This window comes from Festucalex cinctus, chromosome 12, assembly GCF_051991245.1.
Source record: "Festucalex cinctus isolate MCC-2025b chromosome 12, RoL_Fcin_1.0, whole genome shotgun sequence".
In the NCBI taxonomy this organism is placed as follows: domain Eukaryota; kingdom Metazoa; phylum Chordata; class Actinopteri; order Syngnathiformes; family Syngnathidae; genus Festucalex; species Festucalex cinctus.
In genome coordinates, this window is record NC_135422.1 from 16,723,799 (window position 1) to 16,740,999 (window position 17,201).

Below are 17,201 nucleotides of genomic sequence, written 5' to 3' on the forward strand. Positions count from 1 at the left end.
GTTGCTGGGCATACTGTAGCGTGGTTCAAGTACACTAATTAAATGTTTGAATCCAGCGTTTTCCAAGGCTGCAGGTCTGCTGCTATAAATAGACCTATGGATCTGGCGTTTCGCGCGAGCTGAAGTGTGTGGAAGTTTCACTGTAAATGAGGATGAAATAGTTGGTTGGACCGTTGTTTTCCCACTTCTAGTTGAATTTGATAAATCTAAATCTTTGTGATGCCTGCGTAAATGTCCCGTCATGTTTGTCGTGTTTCCCGTTGTGACGGCTGGCGGCTCGGGCCCGCCGCCGGCTCCGCTCCCCTAGTATGTATGTGTGTGTTTGTGTCGGCTGGTGCCCGTATAATGGTACTTCAGTTTGAATGCGCCAGCGCGACACTCTGATTGGAGGACTGTGCCAGCGCGACACTCCGATTGGACGACTGTGCCAGCGCGACACTCCGATTGGACGACTGTGCCAGCGCGACGCTATTGTGTATCCGTGTATTATACCCCTATTGGTTATTGTTGTTTCTCCTCCGTTCTGTCAGTTCTGTCAAATGCGGTTATTATTTGTTCACCTTCCACTTTCACTCCCTTGTCAAACCCCTGCCTGAAATTTCAATTAAAACTACTCAGATGTTAAAGTCGACCCGTGTTTATCTACTCTATATTTTCTGTTATTGTGTTACTTCCCTTCCCCTTGACGAGCCGGGCGTAACACCGTGGCCGAGTACAGTACGCGCACATAGCATATCTTGCAACTGTGGTCTTTTTATCGACAACGTGAACGTTGTCGACATAACTCACCGGGAACGCAAAATGTTTCCAAACTGGTGACGAGAGAAGCGGGAGCGGCTTGAAGCACCATTGCTGTGTCTGTCCGCGCTTGCCATCATGACTGCAGGAGAAGTCAGCTAACAAGTGCCGTTAGCTAGTAGCTGAATGGCTGCGTCTCATTTGCTTTCCTGGGAGGTGGCGGTGGCGGCGGTGGCGGCGGGCGCGGGGGGGGGGGGGGGGGGGGGGGCATCGAATCGTGTGTCCTCTCTTCTATTTCGATGCTCGAAATCGTGACGTAATTTCGATCGATTTCGATAAAAAATCGAAATCGTGACACCCTTAATATATATATATATATATATATATATATATATATATATATATCCCGTCGTAGCAATCAATGCCGTTTAGCAAACAATGTTAAAATTGTCGTCATCTATATTCGTCTCTTGTGATACAGCATTGTGCAGTGATGTACTTCATTGTCAAGTATTAGTACAGGTAGTTTAATATATATATCCATTCATTTTCCTCACTGCTTATCCTCAATATATATGTTGGAGTTGGACAAGGAACAATTGTGCATGGTTGCACTGACCATTTGGCAGGAATGTTTTCCTGCTCCTGTGCAAAGGAGCCAAAGCGGTGCTCGCGCAGGAAGGCCTTGCCGTGATTCCTGACAAAGCTCTCGATGCTCTGACCCCACCAGCGGGCGTGTCTGTAGCTGCTGCATTTGAACACCAGCGTCCTGCGGGCACGTCATCACAGGATGTCACATTAAGACAGAAAAACAAGCTTACCCGCACACACACACACCCGCATACACACGCAGACCTGGAAAGACTGTCAATCCTGACCCCGTGCTTTGTCTCCGTGTCTTTGGAGTCCATCTTGATGCTGAACTCTTTGTCCACCAGCAGAACAAATGAGATGGCTCCCGAGTCGGGCTTCATGTACAGTAGGAATGAGTCCTTCACCACCAGCCACCTAATACATAACACAAACACACTCTTCTTCATCATCAGCAGCAGCGGCAGCAGCATCATCACGTGTGGATTTGCGTAAACTTTTGGTGAACGTGTGAGCATCCTTTATGTTGCACTTGTTGTTGTTTTTTGGAGAGGAGGACTGTGGGAAGCAAATCATCGGTGGAGCCGTAGGTGGCTGGACGGAGCCTTCCAAATGTGTGGGATTATTTGTGCATGTGTGTGCGTGTGTTCTCACAAATACATTGTAAAAATGCTCATATAATCATTTGGCTGTGATAAAGAGAAGGAGGCAGCAAGAACACACAAAAAAAAAACATTGCATGAGGAAAAACACTGAAAATCAGCCAATGGTTGGAGAGTAACAAGCAGGAAGGCAGAGGATGATTTGAATCCCAAGCCTCAGAGAGAAGAGTAATACATTCTGAAATGTATTGTACATTTGCGTCTGATTTTCAGGTCACATCGCTATTGAGATTGTAATGGTTATCAAACTAGCTAATAAAGACAAAAGAGGATGAAAAAAAAAGAAAAAGAAAAAAGGGTACAGACCGTTTGGACCAGCGGTAGCAGGCTTGTGTGTGACCACAGCAGTTCATGCCGGGGATACGATGACCCCCGGAGCGCTTGTGTATCATTCCTTCCCTGCACACACACACACGCACCCCCACACACACCCCCACACATACACAAACACAATAAGAACAACACACAATTACAATAACAACATGAACAGTGTAAGGCGAAGTCAATGCACAGTTTGGATCGTTCCCTTTAAAATAACCTGGTCAAAATAAAGGGATAGAGAAAAAAACATTAAAATACAAATATATCTAAAAATTGAAATGCTATGAATATAAAATGGATATATCTAAGAAAGTAAAAAAATTAATTAATAATAATAATAATAATAATAATAATAATAATAATATATTTATATACAGCATTAAGATATCACAACAATAAAAAATGGATGGGTAAAAATAAAAATATGAATTTAAAATGATGATGTGTAAAATTATAACAAATGCAATAAATTAATATAATTAACATGAAAACAAGTACAAGATCAAATTAAAGTAAATACAAAAAATAAAATAAAATAGATGAAACAATGATAAAATTAACAAAAATAATAATACATCTAAAAATTAAATTAAATCTAAAGAAAGTAAGAGAGCTGCGTGAAAATGACACAAACCTTAATATTAACACATTACATAAAAATACAACATAAAAAAATAACAATGCTCAACACACATTTTGGTACCCATAAAGTTTCAACGATTTTAGGGTATTTTGATACGAAAATGATGTCATATTGTAAACTGTCAAAGCACATCAATCAACTGTCAAAAATATCAATCTCTCAAAAACTTAAAGCCAATTCAAAGAAACGGATGTCATTTTCTGACTCAGCAGCCCAAAATTATCCAGAAATCATTCAAATATCTTTGGCACTCGGGGAAAAAACAAAAACAAAAAAAAACAAAAAAAAACAGTTGGTCAATCTAATAATAAAAATAAAAATACAATGCTTAAGTAACAAAATATATGAATACAAATTCAAATAAAGACAAATTAGATTAGTAGTACATTAAAAAAAATAAAATAATGATCTGATTTAACAGTGCATTCTAGTGAAGAAAAAGCAAGCACTCACAGTCCTTTGGGGCCCAGGTCATGAATGAAAGACAGCTGGCTGACGTCAATGAACTCCATCTGAGAAAAGACAACAGACGACAACGTCACACTGTGTGGCAATTTGCATCCCGCTCAGCTGTTAAACGCGGTGATGAGGCTCCTAATATAGTGATAAACACGCTCATCAAATTATAAAATAAGTGCGAACATCACTAACACGAGTGACGGCAGCTCGCGGCCACTTGCCGGCATGACTGATACTCACAGTGTGGTGATATTTGCGGTACAGAGCCATCTTCAGCAGCTTGTTCAAATAGTCCTCCAATTGTCTCTGTAGAAACACGGACACGCACATGCACAAATGTGATGATTTTCTACTGCAGAGTGATAAAAACTGTACATCCGTACTACACTTGTCCTTATGTTTTGTTGATTAAATCAATGGGAAATAGCCGGCAGGGGGCAGGAAGATGACTTTTGCAACTAAGTTGCAGTAATATAGGTCATACCTTTGCAAAAGGATAAAGAATATATGTCTTTGAGTATTTGGTATATTGTCTGTTTACACGTGTTGCCACTGCTTATGTTTAAACATAAATTGTTTTAAGGTTAATAATAGCAATAAAATCAATGCTAGTTTTTTTTTTTAGCCGTCCAAGGCGTTTTGCATTGTGTCCTCCTAGCATTAATTACACTAGTGGACTTCAAGTCAATGTTAACGTTAATTACAGAATGTGCAATTCTCTCTTTTTATGTCTAGTTTTACAGTAAACTTCAACTGAGGTTGGCATTGACAGCTTGAAGCAAGCACTTGGCCACTATAGTTCACTATCTCTACCGTAATGATTTACTAAAATGCATGGGGTAAAAAATGTTTACAAAATTAGCAAATTTGCCACTTTATAAAGTGAACTATTTGCGAGAAAAAACTCAGAAATTTGCGACTTCATAAAGTGGCAAATTTGCCACTTTATAAAGTGGCAAACTAGACTTCTGTAGAAATTACGTGGGAATGTTGAAAGCTAATGCTAATAGCTGAATGCTAAGATTTGAATGCATTTGGAATGATTCTGAAGTTAATTGAGAGATAAATTATAAAATTATAACCTCCTGGTTGGACAAGAATGAACCTGTCTCCATCCTGCCAACAAATTCTCACATTAGACTACGCTATGCGTGTTTGTTGTAAGTTTCTAAGTTTTTTTCACACAAATTTTTGCCACTATATATACATACATACATATATATACACACACATATACATATATATACACACACATATACATATATATATATATATATATATATATATATATATATATATATATATATATATATATATATACACACACACACACACACCCACACACCCACACCCCCACACACACCCACACACACACACACACACGGCCCTAATATGCCATCGTAAGAATTGCTTATTTGAAACCATCTATTGCACCACATGTTGACGTACCCGCCGACTGGACACCTGCTCGTCCCGCACCAGCTCGTCGCCTCCGCCCCTGGGCAGCGAAGGCATCTCCCTCACCTCGCTCTTCCGCACCGTCCTCCTTTTCACCGTATGACTGCAACACAATGAGAAGTCCTGTGAGAATCCACTTTATTTGCACATTCAAAGCATTGTTGAGGTGCGCGACATGGCCTCGCGGGTGTTTACGGAGGCTAATGCGGTTAGCGAGAATAAATCGACTGCGGGGCGAGTCAGGGTTGAAGGCAGCGAATATAAATGCTTTGTTGAACTGTGTGACACAGATGCAATAAAGTTAAGTCAACAACACGGGACGTGTTATTAAAAGCATAATGTTGTTTTTGAGCTAGCGGGACAACGAGTCATAAGAATCATAGCAGGGCTGCACGTTTTGGCTGCCTTAAAAAAGGCCACAGTGTGAATATTCTGTACGGACAGTAAATATTGAGAATATAGGCAATATCACAATGATACAATCTGAAAATGGAACTACAGAAAGACGATTGGTAATTAGAAAAGCAAGTTTTACCACTTTGTTATCATAACGCTATAATTACGAATAATTACAGGTTAGCGTCCTCATTAGCATGCATGCCTCCTCTCCAAATAGAAAGGGAGAAAAATTATCCAAATAGTAAATAATAATGCATCCACATACTGTATAAACTAAAAAAAAGAAGTAAAATATTTTTATATGTACTGTATGTGTATAAAATTATTATTATATTCTTTATATGGATGGTGTATAAATATAAATGTGATCAATATTTTGTTCTTGATAGAAAATGCATCAAAATAGTGACTCACTCCATGATCAAAATAATTATTTTAGTTTAATGTATTATTTTAAATATTTATTATATTCTAAGTATGTACACATATAAATGTGATCAATATGTTTAAGTGCAGCTTTGCAATAGGCTCTTGCGAGAAAACGAATAATACGAACGAATAATATTTCATGTTAACATTTAGAATTTTCTTATAATGTATAAAACTTCCAAATAGTAACAAACAGTGGTGCCAAGTGTACGATGAAAACATAATGAATATTTTACTTTGTTTGATGCATTCTTGTAGATTTTCATTACAGTTCATATATTGCAAAGGTATGGTGATAAATATTTTTTATCTGCAGCGCTGCACTACATCCTTCTACTCGTTCAAATACTAATTGTGGCTCTGTGTGTATTTTATTTTATTTTTTTACGACGTACGTATTTCTCACACATTACAACATATTATGGATAAAATAAATTATATGAAAATATTAAAAACAGGACCACATTTGATTGCGTCTTACAACAGAATAAATTTATGAATAAAAACCCCAATCTAGTTAACGGTTTGTGCTTCTGGTATGCAAATGAGGTGGGCGTGGCCCACCTGCGCGATGGCAGCGGTATCCTCATGAAGGTCTTGTACGTCCTCAGCTCTCGGTGCAGCTCCAAAAAGTGCTTCTCCTTCCTCTTCACCACCCAGGTGAACTCGCCGTGCTTCATCTCAATCTTGAAAACGGCCGGCAGAGACTGCGTGGTGAAAATTGACGGGAATTTTTGTATTTATTTATTTATTTTTTATACAACATTTGGGGGTAATTGGGAAGATTTAATGGCAATTAACTGGAAAAAGGGACGAAAAACATTTGCCTTATATTTTGGATAATTTTCTGACAAACGTTTTTTTTTTTTTAGTCTTTTTCGAAAAACTTAACTGGAAATTTGGAATAATTTATTAACTTTTTCCTCTACAAAGGGGAAGAAATTTAATTTTGGGCAATTTGTGAACTCATCAAAAAGTCAGTCACGCGTAAATGTACCTTATTGACGCTCCTGTGCTGCGACAGGTTGAAGCGATCCTGCGCCGCCGTGAAGCGCTCCACCTCCAGGATGCGGGCGGTGATGGGCACCGTGGGAAGGAAGACCTTGGCGCTGGCCTCCTTGAAGCCCACCGTGGCGTACACGGCCGAGAACGGGATGCGGCAGTCCCCTGGGAGGGTGCAGAGGGTCGTAGCAGGGGTGAAAGTCGTGCATGTGGGAGGCTGACGATGAGTGGAGCGAGTGGGAAGGATGCTACACTGAAGAATCTTGATTTTCCTTCCAAGATTTACACGCTCTCCAAGCTGCTTTAGTGCAACCTCTGGTCTGGTTAAATTTAGTTTTATTAGCGTCTTACAGTACGTAAGATCACCTTGTACATACAGTAGCTACTGGCTTTGTCCATCTCTCTGCTTTTCCAGTTTTGTCAGAAGAGGTTTATTGAGCTAGCTAGTAGCACTGACCTGTATATATGACTGGATAGCCCATAGCGCAAATGCGCCAGTGTAAGCCGTTGAAGTCACAGGGCGGCCATCTTGTTACTCTCACCTCAAGAGCAGACTACCGTATAAACTATACGGTATACGTACAGATCAGACATATATAGCTCGTAGGCAGTTAGTGTAAGACAGGAGGCGGGGTTTGTGCAGGGGTGGTCAGTATTTTTTAACAAGTAAAAAAATAATAAGAATAAATAAATAAATAAATAAATAACTAGAAATTAACAAGTGGACGGTATGTGCTGCTTTGAAGACCACCTTTTTATTTTATCACTCAGTTTCTTCGACCACCAATAATAGGCATCTTTTGTTGAATTACAGTTATAATTATTTAATTTTAAAAAAATATACAAGTTTCCTCCCGTACTAAACATCATTAAGCATTAGGGCTGCATGATATTGGAAAAGCATGTGATAGGCGATATAGTTGCTGAATATAGCGATATCGATATTACTGCGACATTTAACATAAAGAAATTACATTTTTATTATCTAAAGAAAGAATTTAATTTTTTCATGCAGCAAAAGAATCCAACTCAATGTATTCTTAATTAATTGTAATTATCTCTCGATAATGTTCAACTATTGGATGGCAGTGCACATTTTCGTTAAGTACACTGTGTTCTAACTATGTTTTGCATAATGCATCCAATTAGGGTTGGAGCACCCCTGTAACTAGGGGCGTGGATGGAAACCAAATAAAAAGAGAGGGTGAGGAGGGGATTTTTTTCAAGGAATACAGTAACCATCCATCCATTTTCTGAACCACTTGCTCCTCACAAGGGTCGCGGTGGGTGTTGGAGCCTATCCCAGCTGGCTATGGGCAGCAGGAGGGGTACACCCTGAACTGGTTGCCAACCAATTGCAGGGCGAGAGTGCAGTAGTGAATTGTGTCAGTCAGTTCCTCTCCTCTCTCCTCGCAAGCTATGAACTGAGTGTCTTCTCTCCTTTTTTGTCATGTTTAATAAATATCAAACAGGAAAACCTGACAGTCTGACTGGTCAAATTCAGATAAAAGTATAAAATTCCATATCAAACTTATTGCATGTCTTTGCGATATGCATATTGCATAGGCCAATATCGCGATATTGATATTTTTTCGATATAGTGTGCTCCCCTATTATTTAGCATATAATTTGTACATGTATTTAAGGCAAGTTGTTAAAGGTCTGAAGTCCTCTTGTTTATGTTTAACAAATTGAAAACACCATAAATCATGCTGTTTCTACTAAGTACTGTCTCAAATGTTCTCCAATTTCAATACTGTAAATGTATAGGATTGTATGCTGAGAAACGTTTCTTCGGAGGAATAAAATGGTGGCCTCGCGACCTCAAAAGTCTTGACCTGCCCTATCAGCTATCCAGTCATATATACAGTACATAGCTTAGTGGCTAGTACCCAGTAGTAGTAGTAGTAGTAGCCAATTTGCTACCATAAAAAAAGTGTTATAGAGTACTCAAATATAAGTACTTGTACTCTGTTTGGGAAAAAAAAAAAAAAATCAGTGGATCCCTAGTAATATTCATACCCATAGTGTACCTAGGCAGTTTCCATCGTAGTCTACATCCTCCCCCTCATCGATGTCCAGCTCTCGGGCGTCCAAGCTCTCCACCAGATCGGCCATCTTGATTCCGTCCGTCACCGGGCTGTCCGAACTTTCGGCGTCTATCAGATCAAGTCTGCTGGTTGTAGGCGGAGCCTTGGCCAGCATGCTCAGCAGCCGTTAGCGCCCGGAGCAGGGCGCGCCTGAGAAGAGTGGAGAACGGACGTGGTAGTGGCCATAATGTAGAATGTAGACCTCCGCCAAGACCAAACAACAGTACGCAAAAACAACAACAATTTGAAGATGAGTACGCAGGTTTGAAGGCTTTGTCAGGCTGCCGTGTTCTGTGTGACTTTTCTTTTGGGGGTTGCACCCAAATGAGTCAGAGGGGCGACATCATTGTCGAGTCAAGCGAGGCATGAGCACGCACACTGAGCATGGAGTCATCGTCAAGCAAACAGACTCCCACTGTAACGCCCCGTACACCCACATGAGTGTTATCTATACAGTATGAGCATCTATTTCGAGTCTGTGTTGACACTGCGCAAAGTGTTAGGATGATACTAGCTATGTTGTTTGGATTACATTATTGAGAGCAGTCATTTTGACATAAAATCACAGTAAACAGCACAATACTAATGATAAGAAGCCATTTTTCAGATTTTCCTGACTTTATTTGTCCTCATAGCTATTTACTGTTTGTTTTTTTCCTTCATTCCAAAGAGATTGAATTTATAGCTTCCATTTTTTCCCCCTCACACAGTTTTTCACTGAAATTTCAAAGTAGGTCAAATGACATCAATAGAACACAAACAGATCTTCAGTTCATGTTCATATTAGCAAATAATTGATTACTAAGCACACTGACACCAATTACATCAAACAGTATCTGAAACTTGCTAAACCTGTACCTCCACACCCCTGCAAACACCCTCAAAGGAAATGCACATTACAGAATCCAACATGCACAGTCATCCGAGGAGGCCCCTTGTTTGCGTTACTCCATTAATAAAAGGAGGAAAAGCAGGTGACTCGGCAATTGGGCAAAGGCTTTCTTCAAGACAGTCCTAACTGGAATGTGTATGTATGTTTGTGAAGCATTTCACTTCCCATGTTATCTCGTATATCAGTCACTTAAGTCAAGCATTACTGTGTGTTGCTTTGATGAAGCATTGTTAGCGATTGTAGCAGCAGTAGTTGCAACTGTTGTCAGCACGTGTAGTTGTAGAAGAATTGATTCTGATGTGTCTTCCAATACTTTGGTCTGTACGTACACAAAAACACCATTTTAACACATGAGATTCATGGGAAAAGTAGTACAAAAATGGGAGGATATTAAGTGTCACGTCTCATTTACAGGAACAGATGAGACAAAAGAGGGTGAAGTCTTTTTAATGTTAAGGCAAGGTGTGATGTTTCTGGACATTTAAAATTAATGAGTCATTCGTGGCTTAATGACAATGATAATCATTTCCACAATGAGAGTAATGATTCACATATTTGAACACACACGTTTCAGATTTGTCTTAAATGACCAGAAGAGTGGCTACATAGTCATTTTCTTTTATAATAATTCAACCAAATAGGCCTAGTGTTTGGCTCAAAATACCAGTGAATGTCACACAAGAGAAAACGGCAACAAATAACAGCTTGACAGTAAACATTCCCGACTTCCGGACACGTTGAGGCACGTTCACACCGACCATCTGAAGAGTCGCCGGCAGTCGCTACAAGTCTGGCTCAGCGTTTTCATTCAGCCTCTCCGTCTAATGCAGCATTTGTTCATCGAACGTGTTTATGGCCAAGAGGTAACAATAAATGCTACCGTTAGCATTAGCAGTGGTTCTTTTACTAATAGCTGCTGTTAATTGGATCTGTTGATAGTGGTTAGTAGTTGTTGCTAGCAGTTGTTGTCGGCAGTAGTTGTTGTTTTATGTTAACAGTTGTAGTAGATGCTAGCGCTTGTAGAAGCAGTTAACAGTTGTTTGTAGTTGTTTGAAATTGCTATAATCCGTTGTTAGTAGTTAGTACAGTCTTTGTTAGCAGTTAATACAGTAGCAGTAGATGTCAGCTGTAGTAGCAGTTGCTGGCAAGGGATGGTAGTTAGTAATTGTTTGCAATTGTTAATAGATGTCAGGAGTAGTTGTTAGCAGTTAGTATTTAGCAGTCAGCAGTTCTTGGAAGGTACTAGTTAGCTGTGGTTATCTTCTGTAAGCAGTTGCTGTTGGCAGTTAGTGTTAGCAATAGATGGAAACCATTGTACTGTAAATTGTTAGCAATTGCTAGTGGTAGTGGCAGTTGATGTAGTCACAGTTGTTACAATATATAGTAGTTGTTGCTAGAAGCAGTTATGGACAGGTATTGGTAGTTGTTAGTAGCTCTTTAAAAATGTCTTAATTCGTTATTAGCATTTAGTCGTTGTAGTAGTTAGCATGCAGTTATTGTATTCAAACTTGTTGGCAAGTATTAGTCGTTATCCGTTGATTAGCAATTGTTTACCATTTGTTAAAAATTGTTGTATTGTAATGTGTTGTTAACAACTGTCCGCGTAGTACTTGTTAGCAGTTATTGTAGCCACTGTTGCTGTTAGTAGTTCTTGTTAGTATTTAATTGTTATCAATGTATGCAGTTGTTGTTAGTACTTGTTGATAAATGTTGGCCGTTGGTAGCAGTAGTTATTCAGAACTAGGTAGTACTGGCTGCAGCAGTTGTTCTTAGTTGTATTATTCCCTTCTTTGCTACCTTTTTTTTTTTTTTTTTCCTGAAAAGCACCATCACGTGTCACGCATGAAATAATCACTTTGTGACACAATCTGAAGTTTATTACAATGCCCTACAATCGAGACAGCTCTAGCTCCTCAATGATTTTGTACAGGAGAACAATGATATCCTGATCTATATATAATGGTCCTGATATTTCTAGTTATCTAGTTTTACAGATGTTATTCTTTAATCTTGACTGGCTAGTCAAGATTAAAGAGTAACATCTGTGTAAGTAAAAAACAAGAAATATCAGGACGTGCATAACGGTTGCATAGATCAATCAGGATGACGATCTTTGCAGGGTTCAATCTCCTTAATGTTCTATAGGATTGATTGACTAAAAAGAGAGCGAAGCAAAGGCACTCCGAGTTTGGCGCAATTATTTATGACAGCGCTGCCGCTGCGTTATCTCCTGGGTCTAAGAATAACCGTGACCTCCCGTCTGCCCAACCCGCCCAGAGGTTAACTCCAGGGGGTGCTGGAATGCCGGAAGAGGTCTCAGTGTTGACATGTACGCACCATTACCCAATATGCACACACAAAAAAAAATGTGCTTGTGCAACCTGGACATACATCACGGCAAACGGAAAATTGGAGATATCGCTCACTTCCGTAACTTCCTGCTTCCTGCCCCGTTGTCATGGTGATGTTTAAAGAGCCAGAAAGCAGCTTGACATATGAATATGAACAACACTTCTTAAATGTCACTTAGTTGAAATACACACATGGTGGATATCGTCAGCCAAGAGAGAGAAAAAAAAAAAAAAAGCACGTTTGAGTGGGTGAAGACGATGTGTGGAGGATGGCTGGACGCCGGGAATAAAGCTTCCCGTGCCATGCACTGCAGAGCCGTTCAAACATATTGATACACATACGCTGATGGAACCACTATTAAGTGAGTCCATAATTACCGTTTGCAACTAACGTCATGTTCATATTTAATTTTAATTTTGGTTGCCGTTGTGAAAGTTGCACCATTTTGTGAAACCGGTGTAAATTTGTGCCTTTATTATGTCTTTTCCCCAAATTATTTTCTTCAGGCTTCTGATTGGCTAAAAATACTAAACAGCCTGAAAATATGCCAGCTTTAATTTCCTTTCAGTTTGAATAATTTTTATTTAATTAGGCAATGTGGAGATTTGTGCCTTTTGCCCTTTCCACAAATTACTTTATTCAGCCTTCTGATTGGCTAAAACTGACTGTCGATGACAGCACGGCTATAGGCCATTTTATTAAAGACGTGCCGTTTCTGTTATGTTTGACCCCATATATGGCTAATTTGTGGACATGGAGGGAGTTTGAAAACATGCATGTATGTAGATACTTCTGATCTACAGTATCTCGCTGAGATGATAGCTGAGGAGTCTGGCCAGTGCTGGGAGTGGAAGCTCCCTGCATGTGAAAACAGCGGGATTGTTCTCTTCCAAAAGCCGGGTGGAGAATGTTTATACATCAACTGAGTTGCACAATGTGATTCTGCGCCACTGCTTCAGGACATCATGGCGGTGCACAGATTGTTGGAAGGTGCCAAGCCCCTTCACTTCTGACCCAACAGAATGGAGTGCTACACAGTAAATAGCCAAAATGACCCTAAAATGTATTTTTCAGTACGGGTTTCTGGGAGGGTTTTTTTCTTTTAGGGTCTACTTGTGATAGACGTGCCAATTAAACTTACTGAAGGAACTGGCTGGCTGAATTTTGATTTGGGCTCAAGTGGCTGAATTTACTTGGAAAAGATGGTTATCGCACGACCATTAGAAAAGGTCAAAAATCAATCGTAACAATCTGGGTTTCACAGCCTAGATTCAAGCCTAGATTTAAAAGTAGTACACAGCTTGTAAAGGGGTTTATATTTACTGTCTTGCCAAAATAACAACACGGAGCAATAATGTCTAAATTGCTGGCAACAAAAGTGAGTACACCCCAAGTGAAATTGCCCATTGTGTCCAATTAGCCATTTCCCCCTCACCTGTATTAGGGCTGCTTGTTTATGAAAAACATTAATTACGATTATTTTGATCATGATTATTCAAACGTTCATATATTTTTTGGTACAAAACAAGAAAATGTTTAAACATAAAAAAAAGACCAAATTATTTGAAACACTAATTTTGTAAGTTCCGTTTCGACCAAACAAAATTTAGAAATTATTTAAAAAAGAAAAAAAAGGTGCAAATTAAATTGAAGTATGGTTTCCTTGTATAAATAAACATCATTTATTTACACTTATAAATTGAGCAGAGCAGAGCTCATCAATGTAGCATTAAGAGAGCGTGCGGTGCCAAGCTCCTCGTGGCGCAGATGGTACTAATAGAGAAGATGGAAGAAAGAGAGGAGGTCTGTGACACCTCTCTCTCTCTGCCCACACTAAAGCTGCCTATTATCTAATCCACGGGAAAAGAGGGTGGATGGATGGGTGGGGGGGGGGGGCGGTGACAGGGACGCTCCATGAGGCGCCAGCGACAACGAGGGAGCAGTCATGCTTGTCACCGTAGCGCCGCAAACACAAGGCGCCATTGTGCCGTTGGAGGGGGGGTCATGAAGTGGGGGGGTGTTCTTGTTGGTGGCTCTGATCCTAGCTCATGCCATCGTGACCGGGCAGGAGCCAAAATTCAAAAGCACCACACCACTTTTGGATACTCCCTGGTTACCGGGAACACAGCAGAGAGTATGAAAAGCTCTCTGTTTTAATAAAGGTCACTTAAAGACACACAGACTATGTGAATAAAAGTCTACCATGCCACAAACACAAAAAAAGTTTGTAATTTTAAATTTCTGGTACAGTGGATATAAAAAAGTATGCACACTGTTTATATTTGTTTATATTTGTTTTGTTTTTGTGGTATTAATGAGACCATGTCAAACCTTTAAAGGTACACTCAGTATTATACAGTGGCATCTAGTGGTGAAACAATAAATCATTCGGAAAAAAAAAACAATTGTTTGTGTTAGTAGTATGTAAAAAGATATGTTGTATCGCATAAACGTACTTTTTTTAAATATAACGGTTAGTCTAGAAATCGCAAATTATCTTACATGTCCGAGCCGCGGCTTCTAGTGTCCGCCATGTTTCGCCGCCATCTTTCTGCTACGGGTGCCGTCAAACACAAATTTCAGCGCTCCATTTCTTAACGCGTTTTTGGAACGCACTTCCGGTTTGTATGGCGACCGCATTTCCACGAAGAAGAAGAGTTTCCGGTCCCCGAAGAGAGCATTATCAAGCATCACACTTACTTTGGGAATTTATTTTATTTCAGCGCGACAAAACAAGAGTTTATATTGTAGCCGCATTTGCCAGATGGAGAGAAATGAGGAACAGACTAGGTTTGGGACGTGCCGGTGCCTTCGACTGCTTTCTACTTGACCGGTAAGTAAGAGTACATTTGTGTTTACGTTTTGAGAGCGAGAGAAAAAGTATACACTGTACTAATTAATACGATGTTCGTACCTTTGTTTTACGATCACTGTAGCTGTTGATTAGCAACTCCGCACCACTCGAACGATTTCGTTATGTAGCTACTTGCTTTGAAAAAAAAAAAAGATTCCCGCTGGCACGTTATATTTAGAGTAAATGCGCAAGTTATTGTGTAATGTAATGTAACTGTGATTTCGGAGGTATATTTGCCCATAACTTCAATGGAGAATCTAAAGCATACTGTATTAGTGGAGGAGTTGAAAATTATTTTCGTTGTGGTTGGTGAAAATAGTGTTCTCGAAATTAATTTTCGGCAGGGAATAACTTTCTGGACTTAAATGCTGGCTGTACCGTAAGCACTGCTAGAGTCTGAACTCTCACTCAAGTGTGTACTGGTCCATTGTGTAATTGGGTGCACAAGAATTTACAGGCTGCCACGTTTTCCACGGAAATTCGACAAGCAAGCAGCCTTTGCATATTCTATGCAGTATGCAGTCAAGTTACTTTTATCTAGCTAATACAATGTTTTGGGCCCAAAAACTAAAGATCTTACCTCTATTTTGGGGGCTTTGTTGGAAAGTTGGTGACATATAGTAGTATCATCAATTATTCTATTTTATTTTATAATTGTGTTTTTGTTTGTGTCACACTAGATCAACAGCCAAACTTGAGGGGTTCCAGAACCATATTCTGATGTATACAAGCATTCATGCACCGTTTAAATACATCACCGACCTGCAAGAAAAAAAAATATCAAGGGGAGAGTCAGCAGCCAAATTGGAATGCCCCGAATGAGGACACTTGAATGGAGGACCCCAGAAGGCTTCGGTGTTGTACCACCAGTATCTCCACCTACCATATCTGAGCTGCAACAAACTGAAGTCAGCCGACGTCTTGGTATGTCATTTACATATGGACGGCATTGCACACTACATTAACTTTTTGTGTGAAGCAATACGGAATGGTCACATGTACAAGCACCACTTGTTTTACACAGGACCTGCTGACCAGGTGTCTGAAGCCATGGAGTGACTCCTCCCTCACTTTCCTCAGCAAGCCTTTGAAGAATATGATATCATCGTTGGTGGGAACATGCCCTCACTCCATAACATGTACTTGTGCAGTCAAGGAGCATGTCAAACTTAATAAAACCAGCAAACATTGAAGTGACTTCATTTTTACTGCAGTCTGTTCACACAATCAATGGACAAGCCTTCCTTGATTTTGCCCCAATAACATCATAGAGTAGGCGAAAAGTAGTGTTACAGATCATACTATGTGTTCGGGAGAGTTTGAGGAATGTTGCAATGTTAATGGGGGACAATGTCAGCACACACACACACACAAAAAAAACAAACCATCATGGTATTGAGTTAATCAGATATTTTAGCTGTGTACAACACATACCTGCTCTGTAACACTACCTTTGGCCCAAACCTGTATGTCTATTTTCCATATTTTGAAATGCACAGCGTATTGGTAAATTTCTGGATCAACTGCAATTCATGTCGCTCATTATATTATAACAGCATTTTTTTTTTATTTTAGTTAATATGTTCATTTCATGTAGACTTTTATTTTACTTTATTTTATTTATTCATTTTCATGTACTGTACCTTACATTCATTGGCCAATGAAGAATTGCTTGTCATTGCAAGCATTTATAATAATTCTCCAGGCTTTTGATGTTTTACATTTCTAGTCATGTAAAATAGTGTTAGGTTAGGTGTCGAATGAACACTGCATGTTGACGCCAAAGGAAATAGTATTTTTTAGTTATTCAAAATGTACAAATTAACACACAACAACAATATACAAGTTATACAAACTACAACAAGTGTCAGACATGGACTAATTATATGCCAGGTAAAAAACCTTTGTATTGTCCTCGAGGATCTGGGAAAGTGTCACTTATTTGCTACAAGTCCACCAAGGTGCTGCAGTCTGGGATCCAGGTACAGGAAATCATGGTGGTGCTGATGTGTCAGCAATGTGTCAAAAAGTATTTCTTGGTGTCAGTCTATCAGCTGGACTTGGATATCTTCATGTTCCTCCATGGTCATTTCCTGTACGAGTCTCTGCAAGAAGGTAACAATTGTATGTCAGATGAGGTACCAAACAATGACCAAAAGTCACTGAGCCAATGAAGTACATTATTATATGAGCAAGACTATTTGTGAAAGCCATGTAAATTCCTGCACATCGAAGTACAAGGAAGCTGTTGTATCTTCAATCAAAACTAATTAAGTTGCTTAGTGATATTTATTAGGTAAAGTTGTTCAAC

General features: G+C 39.5%; 1 protein-coding gene and 1 long non-coding RNA gene across 2 annotated transcripts in view; one reads left to right on the plus strand and one right to left on the minus strand.

The window, feature by feature from the left end:
* Positions 1-17,201, minus strand: part of pld1a (phospholipase D1a) — a 37,571-nt gene that overhangs the window by 17,748 nt on the left and 2,622 nt on the right. Inside the window, exons 2-10 of the mRNA XM_077538767.1 lie at positions 8,736-8,942; positions 6,698-6,867; positions 6,265-6,407; positions 4,864-4,975; positions 3,655-3,720; positions 3,409-3,467; positions 2,298-2,390; positions 1,594-1,746; positions 1,358-1,507 (exon numbers count right to left, since the gene is read on the minus strand). Of these exons, the coding sequence (XP_077394893.1) occupies positions 1,358-1,507; positions 1,594-1,746; positions 2,298-2,390; positions 3,409-3,467; positions 3,655-3,720; positions 4,864-4,975; positions 6,265-6,407; positions 6,698-6,867; positions 8,736-8,907 (1,118 nt within the window). The 5' untranslated portion in view covers positions 8,908-8,942. The remainder of the gene's footprint in view (positions 1-1,357; positions 1,508-1,593; positions 1,747-2,297; positions 2,391-3,408; positions 3,468-3,654; positions 3,721-4,863; positions 4,976-6,264; positions 6,408-6,697; positions 6,868-8,735; positions 8,943-17,201) is intronic.
* On the plus strand, positions 14,082-16,083 carry LOC144032211 (uncharacterized). Its single transcript, XR_013287720.1, has 3 exons — positions 14,082-14,869; positions 15,571-15,814; positions 15,915-16,083. It is a non-coding gene; the product is annotated as an uncharacterized LOC144032211 (long non-coding RNA).